The sequence below is a fragment of the Malurus melanocephalus genome, unplaced genomic scaffold (genome assembly GCF_030028575.1).
Source record: "Malurus melanocephalus ecotype Western Australia unplaced genomic scaffold, MMel_1.1 scaffold_4, whole genome shotgun sequence".
Lineage (NCBI taxonomy): Eukaryota > Metazoa > Chordata > Aves > Passeriformes > Maluridae > Malurus > Malurus melanocephalus.
This window is the reverse complement of record NW_026623236.1, coordinates 5000861-5012991: the sequence shown is the minus strand read 5'-3', so window position 1 is coordinate 5012991 and position 12131 is coordinate 5000861. Positions and strand designations below refer to the sequence as shown.

Sequence of the window (12131 nt, the reverse complement as noted above, 5' to 3'; positions counted from 1 at the left end):
ATCCGTGCTGGGAGAAGGGATTTTAGCGGCGGCTCCTGGAAGCAGCAGAAAAGCCAATACCTCGGTACGCACAGACGGAGGTAACCGCTAGCACCGCTCACTCCGGACCWTCGGCGTGTCTGTCAGGGGGGAGCAGAAGGGGAAAAGAGAAGAAAAATCCAAACTGCTACAAAGAGAAAAGAAATAAAATAAAGAGTTAGCTGAAATACTCATTCCCCCCCATCCCTCCCAAATCTGGTAAAAAAAACCCCAACCTATTTGAAAATAAAGAACCAAACTGCGATAASGAGCGCCTCCTCGCCTCCCCGCACACCCTCGGCGGGAGGAGGAGCGGGGTCCCCGCACCTGCTGTTCGGGCGCCTGCGCGGTGGGGCCGGGCCGGTCCGTGGGGCCGCGCCGCCGGCGGGCAGCGGGACCGCCAACACGTGACCCCGCCCCGCACCGCGCCGGGCGCTGCGCACCGAGCGAGCACCGAGCGAGCACCGAGCTGCGGAACCGCGGCCGCCGCCGCGCCGCCCCCCGCCTCCGCCTCCGCGCCCTCCACCCTGCCCGCGGGGCACGGGAGCCGGTGACGGGAGCGAGGCGGAGTCTGGAGGGAAGATACCGAGAGATAGAGATTTAAATCACATCCCCGGCTGTAGAAGGGGCAGCAGCAGCAGCAGCCCCGGCGCAGAGGCACGGACGCAAGCGCCGAGAYAAGGTCTGCCGGCTCCGCCGCTGCTGCTGCTGCTCACCATGGGTGCCGCCGCCGCCGAGCCCCCCAGCGCCATGGGCCTGGTGTCCAGCGTGGTGAACGATACCCTCGAGTTCTACCGCTGGACCTGGAGCATCCGAGGTAACGCGCCAGGGCGGCCCCGACCCCGCCATCGCCGTGCCCGGCGCCCCCCGCCCGCTGCCGCCGATGCGCAGCGGCTCAAAATGGCTCCGTCTCCCGGGAGACGCGGAGCGCGCTCCGGCTCCCCGGGACCGGGGCCGCGGCGGGGCCAGACCCCCCCCGCTCCCGCCCGCCCTCCTCGCCCCTCTGGGTGCGCTCGGTGCGGTGTTTGTTTATCCTCCGTAATCCCGTGTAGCGGCCCGGGGTGCGCGGGGCATCGGTCCGCGCCAAGGTGAGCGCGTCCCCCGGGCGCCCGCGAGTGGATGTAGCGAAATCCGCTTGCCAGGGCCGTGGTGCCTCCGGTTCTGTGTCGCCGCGGCGTGCCTTGGGGTGGTCATATGGGAATCCCATGTCGGAGGTAAGCGAGGCCCTCCGGTGAGTCTTGCCCGAGCTCAGGCGGCCTTTGGCTTCTGCGGCAGGTGGGAGCCCCGTGTCGGCATCCTGTGGAGTTCGGCAAACGACATGAGGAAATGGTTGTTCCCGTCAGTGCAGAAGCTTTTCGTTTTATGTTAAATGTGTTGGGGTCAGTTCTGCTGTTTTCGGTTTTCAATGTGCTCAACTCGTGCATTGGCACCCCACGACTGCAATGTGCCAGATGCTGAAGGAAGAGTAAATGTCTTGGAATACGGAGAAATGTGCAAAAGCAGCTTTCAGTGCTGGGACAGCAAATGAGGGGGTACCTTGCTGCAGTGGCCGGTAGCTCTGGAAGTGTTATTGGTCAGCGTGAATGGCTCTGTCTCGTGTGTCAAATGAAAGGAGTCGCAGCTTTCACAGTTGCTATTGTGAGTAGCCACGGGCAGCTGGCAGAAGGATCATTGACTTCTCTGGATGCTTTCTTCATTTTTTCATTGTCCACACAGCGATGAGGTTTAGCTGTTTGGAAAGACACAGAGCAAAACTGGAGTGCATGCAACTGTGGATGTATTCCGTGGCAGCGTGATAAGTGGGAACGTGGGGCCTTCATTACAGACGGGAAGCTCACTGCATCAGCAGTCTTTGCTTTTCCGCCCCCCTCCCTTCTGCCATCTGTCAGATAATAAATTAATCTTATGTTATAGATGGAAGGAGCTCACTTTTTTTCACAATTTGCCTACCCATAACTTCTGTGTTTTGCAATATTTTAAAAATTGAGCCTGCATKCATATTTTTCTCTTCTGTATTTAAAAACTGCCAGAATATGAGAGCAAATAAAAATGCTTGCAGCAGCACTGCATTGTAACTACCAGTGTTTGCTCTCTGACTCTTGCAATGTACAATTGTTCAYAGACTGCCAGGTAACACATGAAAGAGATGCTGTTCTAGTCAATCAATAGCATTTTCAGATAGATATAAAATAGATGTGGATACAAAGTTGATATCCTTATAGATGACTTGATTTCTTTAAAAAAAAACTTTGAGTTCTGATATATTACCTGAACTTCAAACATGTTATTTAAGTCTGTCTATAGACCATGTTTATTGTAAGCCAAAATGATCAGAGTGGAGGGAAAAAAGGGAAGAAAATGCAAGTAAATGTAAAGAATGTAACAATAAGTTACTGACACTGATACTACGYATAGAGCAAACTTTTTTCCTTCTGCTTCTTTGGCGAATGTTAAGCAGTAGTAGGATGACATTGTTACTGCCCGTAAAGTATGCTTCAGTCTTACAGATTTACTAATGAAAATTTTAAATTTTTGCTCTAAGTTCAGTTGTGTTGCTGTTAATGCAGGATTCCTTTGTAAAGAAGTAATCAGTCTTATTTTGTGGAGAGTTTCTTGTTCCRATTCTGGTTTGCAGTAGGTCGCTTCAAGGCTAGTTTTGGGTAGACCCTAAGTCACATGAAAAACACATTGCAGTTATTTTTTTATATGTGAAACGAGGTTCTCCTGTAGTTTTTAGAGTCAGGTACAGATAGGTGAAACATGTCACACTGGTGTTACAAGATAGCTCAGGATAAGAAGTGTTATTCATGAGCTGGTGCTGYGTGGCTGTTCAGTGAAATCATTTTTTAATGCCCTAAGTTCTGCAAAGRTACCTGCTCAATTTGCAGCTTTTCTGCATGTTTCTTTGTTTAGACAAAAATAATTGKCTCCATTTGCCATCTCTGAATATGYAACATCCTTCCAGTACCTAGATGGGGGGAGGGGGGTTAACAAGAGAGCAGGAGAGGGACCTTTTACAAGGGAATGTAGGCAGTAAGACAAGGTAATAGCTTCAGACTGAAAGAGAGTAGGTTTAGATTGGATATTAGGAAAAAATTCTCTACTGTGAGGGTGATGAGGCTCAGGAACAGGGTGCCCAGAGAACTTATTGGAATTGGAATTAGAAGCCCAATCCCTGGGATTGTTCAAGGTTGGATGGGGCTCTGAAATTCTAATGGAATGTGTTTCTGCCCATAGCAGTGTGATTGGAACTAAATGTTCTTTAAGGTCCTTTCCAAACCAAACCATTCTTTGATATGTTAAAATTGTGAATTCAGCACTGTTATGAATTCACCTTTGTGTTAAGAGCTATGACAGTGATGTTGCTCAACAGAAAACACAAATTATGGCATGCAAGACCATTGCCTAATGTTCAATATCATTAAATAAAAAACTATACCACGCAGCAAAGTTGCTCAACAAATGATGCTATGCAATAGCATTACACAATAAATCATACTGAAACACTACTACACAGCAAAATTACACAACAAAAAGTGAAGAAATTTTATTCCCACTACTACTCCTACACTTATTCTCTCCAGTTCCCACTTCCATTCTTCACTGAATACCTGTCTGTCTTTAGCCCTGTTCTCAGTATTCAGCAGGATTTTCCTGCCAGCAGGTGTTTTTGCCTGCTCACCTCAGACTCCTGTGATGACACTTGTGTAGAACTGTGCCAGAACATTCCACTGAGTCTTGTGCTGCTTTATTTTTGCACATTTAAGATTTGATAATTTTCCTCCCCTGCTTTGTGCTATTTAATGCTTAAAATACAATGGACCTTTCCTGAGACCAAAAAAACCCCAGAAGACCAAGTATATGATGAGCCTAAATGGACTTTGAGTTGATGCTACAATTTCTTTTAGTATTGAGAATGCTGTCTAAAGCTGATTTGTTTATGGGTTTGGTTTTTTAAGCCTTGATTTGGGAATAATAGTGTTCTGTGACTTTTTCCCCATGGATATTATCAAGTATATTTTTCACCCTTAGTGTAATGCTTTTRCTTGTTCATTTGTTGAAAAACTACTTATTTTCTGTCCTTCCTTGCCTACTTTTTGACCCCTTTCAGGAGAGCCCAAAATTTGTAACCATATGTGCACCTAGAAGCTGAAGGACATAATTAGGGAAGCCAGAAACTTGAAGAAGAAATAGAAAGGTCAAAAATATGTTCTTAGTGGTCATCAAGAGACAAAGAAAAAGGTGGTCAGAGGAACAGTTGCTATCAGGAAATATGATCTAGGAATTCCATGCCCTTATTTCTGTAAGGGCATGGGACCAGTTCCATGTAATAGCTAGGGCAGGGCTTCCTTCCCTCTCTSAGCTCGAGTAGCTGGTTGGGGTTAGATCTGCCAGGAGGGATTAAGGGTATGATTAGATGACTGGGCAAGTGACTTAAAGGGAGGTTCCAGGCTGAGTGCAGGGGAACTATTAGGATGAATAACTCAGGACACAATCCAGGAAAGAAGAGTATGGAAATCTTAAAACGTGGGTGAAGAGACCATTGTCAGTTGGAGATGAGGAATGGGAGACTGTAGCTTGAAAAGATTTGTAAAATGCCGTATGAAAAGATTTTTTTTTAGAGGAGTTAGTTAATTTGAATGTGCTGAGCTAAAGAATAGAAGGCTTTGCTGACTTTGGGTGAGAATGATTGTTCTTGGAGCTCAAGAGTTTAAAGGAAGCAGGGCCATCCCAGACCACGTGGGACTGCTTTGGAACAGCAACTATTTACAGCTGTTGCAGTTAATAAGATTACAGACTTTTTCCATCAGTAGGAAAGGAGAGAAATGCAAACTTTCACTTTAGTGGTAGGGTAGCCTTCTATGTAGCATCTGGTTTAGGAGCCACATCAATTGTTGATTTTATCAGTTGGATCAAAGTGTAAGGCAGTGAGGATGGAGAAGATGGGAAACTTAYAGCTGCTTGCCTGAAAAGTGAACCAGTGGAGCAACTTCCTTACTTGATCACCATAAATGCTTTTGCCAGGAGATATTGGGACTAATTTAATATTGCCCAGGAAGTTCAGGTTTATTTTCTTTCTCAGTCCAGGAAACAGAACCAAAACAAAACATGGTTCTTCTTCAGTTATTCCTTTTCCCATGGAGAACCCAAATATGACCAAAGAATCCTGAATGTTTATGTTTGAGAAAAGTTCACCGGGGTGCTTAGCAGAATGCTCTAAGTGCAAGTAGTCCCTTGTGTTTTAGGATCTGTGCCAAAGCTGGAGGCAAGTATGATCCCAGTGAAAGTTCTTCAGAGGGTGAWGGTGGGGAGAGAGAGTGAAGGGTGAGGTTAAGGTTTGTGAAGGCTGTTTCACAGAAATCAAGCAGAATGCATGTCTAAAATTTTGGAGGGCTAGCTGAGCATCTGACTTGGATGATTTGGCACAATACTTGTCTTAGAGATACAATTTTCTTCTCAAGGGAACAGTTTTTTTAGTCTGTGGCTGGGCGAAACACAAGGATTAGACTGGTAGAAACACATCAGAAATGGAGAACTAGAACTATGTAACTAGGCTGGCTGTCTTGTGGCAGAGACACAAAGAAAAAACCTRTGGGAGAAGCAGCATTTGGAGAAATTGATTGTGAAAGTAAAGAATGTTAAAGACGAGACCATGTGAGTCTGCTGTCAACTAAACTGTGCAATAGGATCATCCCAGTTTACTAGACTCATTTCACATTTAATTGCCAGTTAGTGGAGGGAGGATCTTTGTTMGTGAAGAGAAAAAACAGTGGTTGGTATTGAAGGCAATTTGCTGGGTGTTTAAGGGATATTCTACCATTTCATCATCGGGAGATTGTATGAGATCACTGAACTCAAAAGACATGATCAGAACAAAACAGATACCAAGCAYCTTTGGAAATGGAAACATCAGTTAGAAAAGTACATTACTGAAGGAGAAATGTCTGCTTATAGATCTTGGATCACTGAGCTTCAAGGACTTGTTGATGAGGGAGTAGCATCAAGCAAAATTAATTCTATGGATGAGAAGCTGAGTTATGAGTAGAAGACTTCTCTTTCCTAAAATGAAGGAGGAGAAGTTGTAGGGCTGATCTGCAAATCTCAGCTCCAATGAAGAAATGAAACAGGAAAAACCTTCAAAGAGCACCAGCAAGAATGTGATATGAACTTCTGGTTGAACACTCATAGGCATATTCCAGAAACAAATGAAAATGTGTAGGCAAACGGTCTAGAATATAAGTGAATTAATACTAAAGCTGTGTAGATAGCATGTTTTGAAATTTTTGAAGGAAATAAGATGTTATGCATATTCTTAAAGGGGAATCCATGGAAAAAGATCAGGAAATGGCTTTATACAGAATTTAACCAACTTGATTGCATGATCATCATACCTACTGCAGAAAGCCAAATGACTAGATGTTTAAAATTTCAGCACAATGGTAAATTGCTGTTGTGGAGTTCTTGGCAAATCATGTTTCTCAGCTGAGGCATCGTGCCTTTAGTGAGGACAAAATCAGTATATGATCTTGGAGCCATGTACTGCAACCAGAGGTGTAGAATCCTTGAGCAGTGAAGTGTCCTTGGCATGAAGCAGATGCAGTCATCCTGGAGACTCCACTGGTTGTGTAAATTGATCCAGCACAGTGGCTGAACTCTTGTTCATATGTTGCCGTCTCCAGGTGGGGTTACTTGACAAGAAGTTGGTAGCAGTCACTGCATTTGTGCTGTGCTCARGGTGAAGAGGCACGGAGCAGGGCTATGGCTCGAGACAGGGGACACCAGAAGGGATGGTATTCAAGGCAGCTATGCTATACTGTCCCGTGCAACCAGGGAAGAGTGCCAAAGGCTGTGTTAAGAACAGTTAGCAGAGGAAGGTTGGGGAATTAGGGAACATAGGATCTAGTTCCTTTTAAGGTCTTGCAGATCAGGAATCGTGAGAAGTGGATGAGGCAAGACTCCACTTTTTCCCCTACCAGTGCAGACAGGTTTCTGGAGTTATTTGATTCAGATGGATTAAGAGAGCACTTAGATGAAAGGTRTATGAATGAAAAGACTCCAAATGGATAGGGAGAGGGCTTTGAGAGGAAGAATTTACTAGGACACAAGACTAAGGGATGAGAAGATGCTGTTTTGTGTCCTGAAGAGTTTTTTGAGATGAGGCAAGTGGGATTGAATGAATGCCTGAATGACCTGAAAAACTGGAGCTAAATGAGAGTTCACTTATCTAAAAAGAATTAGCCATTAAAAGAATGACTACTTTGGCTTTTAAAGAGTGTTGATATGAGTCACAGAGTGATTTTAAGGACAGATCTGATCCATAAGGTAGGACTTTTCTGACTAGTAAATATATGACAGGGCTTCTCTTTCTCAAGCTGTGTTTGGAAACCAAGTTGGAGCTACCATTGCWCTTCATAAAGAACTCTGAGTGGGATTGTCTGACTGACACCTCATTTAAGATGCAGATGCCRAATACAGTTACTGGATCTTGTTTAGGTGACAAGTGGGTATAGCTCTGCTCAATGTTGTCAAACTCAAGTGCTTCTGAGTGTATGCACTTCAAATTCTTGTGGAATTTTGAAGATGTAAATGAAGGCAGCTCTGAAATTCAGGCTTGGCAATACTTAGGTTTTATATACTGTACCCTAACTTGTAGGCAGAGCAATAAGTAGCTGCAAGGCAAACCTAGAGATGAACAGAGTGCACCGTGGTTTGTATTAACTCCCTCTGTGTGTGCTTGGATCTCAAGATAAAAACAAGCTAGATCACCTTTGTCTCATGGAAGGTGAGGGAGAGTAARCCACCTCAGTTTGGCTTGTATTTGATGCAAGATAGTGATGCCTGTGGGCATCAGCTGCTCTTGGTKTTGTTTCGCTTATGTGACTGCAACTCACCTTCTTTCTTTAGGCACTTGAATAATTTCAGTGGTTTGATCTTTAACTCCTGCCTCACTGTTCACTCTGCCTGTGGCAGTGTCTGCTTGTACCATGGGCTTCTTCCCTTATATTGTGCTTGCAAAACAGAGTTTTTGTACTAAGGGGGCTGTGCTAGGAGCTTCCCCATGTCCRACAGGGCCAATGCCAGYCCMTCACTGAACCTACCAGTGATGGCARTAAAATAAATCTGTGACAGCAATCACACCATCAAAAGCAGTGTGACCAGCAGATTGAGGCAAGTGAGTCTGTCCCTCTGCTCCACTCTTGTGAGACCTTGAGTACAGCTTTCACTTTTGGGGTCCCCAGCACAGAAGGGRCATTGACCTGTKGGAGCCAATCCAGAGCAGGGCCACCAAGYTGATTAGAGGAATGGAACACCTCTCCTTTGAGGAAGGGCTAAGAGAATTGGRATTRTTCAGCKTGGGAAAGAGAAGGTTTTGGGGTGACCTAATTGTGTGCTTCCCGTGTCTGAAAAGAGCCTACAAGAAAAATGGAGARMAACTTTTTACAGTGGCATATAGTGATAGGATAAGGGGAAATGGCTTCAAACTGAAAGAGAGGATCTTGAGATTAGATGTTAGGAAAAAAATCTTGACTCTGAGGATGGTGAGATGCATGTACAGGTTGCCCAGAGAAGCCCCTCTCTTGATACCCCATCCCTGTGAATGTTTAAGGCCAGGTTAGATGGGGCTCTGAGCAACCCAGTCTAGTGGAAGGTGTCCCTGTTCATGACAGTGTTGTTTGAAGTGGATGATTTTTAATGTCCTTTCCAATCCAGGCCATTCTATGATTCTACAATAATATATTTAACTTGAGGGGGGAATAAAATGGTGCAGAAGTAATTGCAGCCAGAGGAGAAAATATGTGAGACAAACCACTCTGCAGACACTGAGGTCAGTGCAGGAAGGTGAGGAGGTGCTCCAGGCATTAGCGCAGAGATTCCCCTGCAGCCCATGGGAAAGAAAAGACCATGGTGGGAGAGCTGTGCCCCTGATGCCTGTGGAGATCCATAGGGCATCAGAGATCCATCTGCAGCCTGTGCAGGAGCCTCACACCAGGGCAGGTGGATGCTGTAAGAAAGCTGGGATCCTATGGGAAGCCTGTGCTGGAGCAGGCTTCTGGCAGGAAGGATCCCACACTGGATCAGTTTGTGGAGAATTGCAGTCTGTGGGAAGGACTCAGGCTGGAGAACTCATGGAGGAGTGTCTTCTGTGGGAGTGACCCCATGGGGGASCAGGAGAAAGACTCCTCCTCCTGAGGAAGAAGCAGCATCAGAAACAACACATGATGAACYGACTGTAATYCCTATTCCCTGTCTCCCTGTGCCACTGGCMGGGAGAAGGTAGACAATCAGTTAACTGAAGTTAAGCCTGAAAGGAGGGAGGGTTTGGAGGAAAGGTGCTTTTAAGATTTGTTCTACTTCTTATCATGCTACTCYGATTTTGATTGGTAATAAAGTCAGGTAATTTGCCCAAGCCACATCTGTTTTGTCCATGACAGTAATTGGTTTGTGATCTCCCCGTCCTTAACTCATGAGCCTTTTTTTCTATTTTCTCTCCCCTGTCCGTGTGAGAGTGGAGTGATACAGCAGCTTTGGTGGGTACCTGGCCTCCAGCCAGGATCAAACCACCACATCCCTAGTTTCACTCTCGGTTTCAACATAGTCATGAATTCTTGACTGCTTGGTTTGTTTCCATCATATTTTCCTTTTCTTCTGATCTCTTTCTGCTGTATCTAGAGAGTGTCTTCTTCTAGTTCTTGCATATGTTAGGCTTAGTTTACATGCTTGACTATGGTGTTCTTCTGTTTTCTTTTTGTATCTGCTAATAGCTGTTGTCTCCTTGTTTTCTTCTTCCAGTTATGACCAATAAGAAAGATTGTTTCACTACTTTCTAAATGTTCCCAGAATATTGCTGGAAGAAGGGAATTTATAACCCATACCTTCCACTTTTTCTGTTGAGCCAATAAACCTTCTCTCTCTAACATGATTGTATGTCCTTCTATTCTTAGAACATCATTATAACACCTTGCTTTTAAATGGTTTAAGATAACTTAAAGAAAAGAAAGTAGTTAGTAGTTAAATTGACTAGCTGAGCTGTAAATAGGAGACTTCATAATCATATTTTCTATGGTTTGCATTTAATATTTAGTGGTTTACCRGAAGCAGATGTGCCCAACAGAAGTACTCACATACAGAGTATCCCAAAATGCTTTGATGTTCAGGTCAGGTTTCTTTCTGCTCTGTCCAATCTCAGTTTCAGACCCATGAATTTTTTATCAAGAGTGAAAAACTTTATTGCAGAAGCCATTAGAGAAGCTTGGGGGCCAAGTGTTATCATGGGAGGTAACACAACTGTAGGAAAAGACATAGTTGTAGCAGTCATTTGGGCATGGACATTWTGTAGCTTCCAAACTGGTGATTTTGTTACTGTATAGTTATTGAATGAAAGATCTGACACTGATCATTTTTTTCATAAATTTTGGATTAAGAACATTTTGTCATTCTGTTTATATTTTGAAAATCAGCATTTCAAAACTAAGGCCTTTTTTTTTTTTTTGGTGTTTGGTTCCTCACCCCTGATTTGTCATTTTTGCTGATGTTAAAGGAATGTTGAGGAATTACATTTTAAATGTTTTAGAGTTTTGTTTTTCCTTGGAGGCTTTGACTGATGTATTTGTGTTAAGCTAACAGAAGACCTAATGTATCTCACAACTGTATCTTTACTTCTGCCTGTGAACTTTGAAGAGCTAATGCATTTCAATAACTCCTTTTGTAGTTTTTAATCAAAACAAAATTCCCATCTCATTCATCCTTCTATTAAAACAAAGTGATGAGGAGCATCCTTGTGTTAATGCAAACAKGAAAAACAGGTAGTTTTTCAGAGAGCTTTCTGTGCTGCTTCTTGCACATTTTCTCCAGTAGCTTTCTGGAACTGTTAGGTAGATTTCACTTGCCTTTGCTGGTTTTCATACATGCTTGAGCACTGCATTTAAAAGTCTCTAAATGTTCATCTGCARCCCCAAATTRCTGTGTTAYGAGAGCAGCAATGTAAGTTTTCTGTGCAGTTAAACATCACTCTCCTTCCACAGGGTTAACACTTKAACAAGACATGTATCCGTGCTGAATTTACTGTCCCTTGTATGCTGAATGTGTAACACTCTACAGCGGATAAGGCCTTGCAGTTATTACTAAACTGATGTTAATAATCTCACATTTTTCAAGGAATTTACATTTAAACTGAGGGCATTCCGTGACAGTTATCTGTCCATGGAGAAGATAATCATCCCCTTCAACATTTAAGAAACTCTKTGTGGGCCAATAGACTAATCTGTTATTGCAACATTGAGTGTGCATAAATCCTGTGTTTGTATTACTGCTTACTGATACCCCTGCAACTATTTTCATAGTTCCAAACCCCAGTGCTTTTGTGTGRAGTAATGGCATATCCAGTCTCYGAGAAACAGTTTTGGYAAAACYCACAGAAGTTTGAATAAAARTTTCAGTAGAAGAAAAGATTTGTARAATGTGTTTTGTRCAGTACTTTTATTGCTTTAGAAATACAGAGACATAGATTGGATCATAAAGTCTTCAGCTAGTTTATAAAATTACATTGTGTGGCTGGGTTGGGGTTTTGTTTGCTTTCATCTGTTGTTTATTCCATAACTTACAATATTTAAGGAAAGGCATGCAGGTATCACTGCCCTGGGAATGCATCTTGCATTTGTGATGTTTGGAAGAGAAGATTTAGCAAACAGAAGAATGCTTCATGCCTTGAGGGCTTGTATCTTGCAAATCTTGTGTAAGCTTCAATGAGGATTATATTTTTATTATTCGTTGAAGCAGAGCATTTGTACTGTCCCCACAAGTAATCAATGGAGGAGGTAAATMAAATATAATTTGAGCAAGGTAATCTCTTTGGACTTGAAAATCATACAGGCACAAACCCAGTATGATGTTAAGGGCTGAGTGATGGGTGTCCTGAGAAGACTAGAATGCTAGTTAGAATAACAGGAAGGCTGGTAAAATATACCTGGCCTTATAACAGCAAATTGGGATTAGGCATTGCTGTTATTTAATGGGAGTTTATGAAACACAAGCAAATTACACGRGTGTTCATTAGCTGCAGGAAATGTTGCACTTAACTGTGTGGCATTTTGGTTTTATGTTKCCATGTACAT

The 12131-nt window shown here is 43.6% G+C and overlaps 1 protein-coding gene across 1 annotated transcript in view; it reads left to right on the top strand.

Moving 5' to 3' along the window:
• The first annotated feature begins 612 nt into the window (after positions 1 to 612).
• ELOVL4 (ELOVL fatty acid elongase 4) overlaps positions 613 to 12131 on the top strand; it is a 36812-nt gene continuing 25293 nt past the window's right edge. The window contains exon 1 of the mRNA XM_057369423.1: positions 613 to 835. Coding sequence (XP_057225406.1) covers positions 736 to 835 — 100 coding nt within the window. The 5' untranslated portion in view covers positions 613 to 735. The remainder of the gene's footprint in view (positions 836 to 12131) is intronic.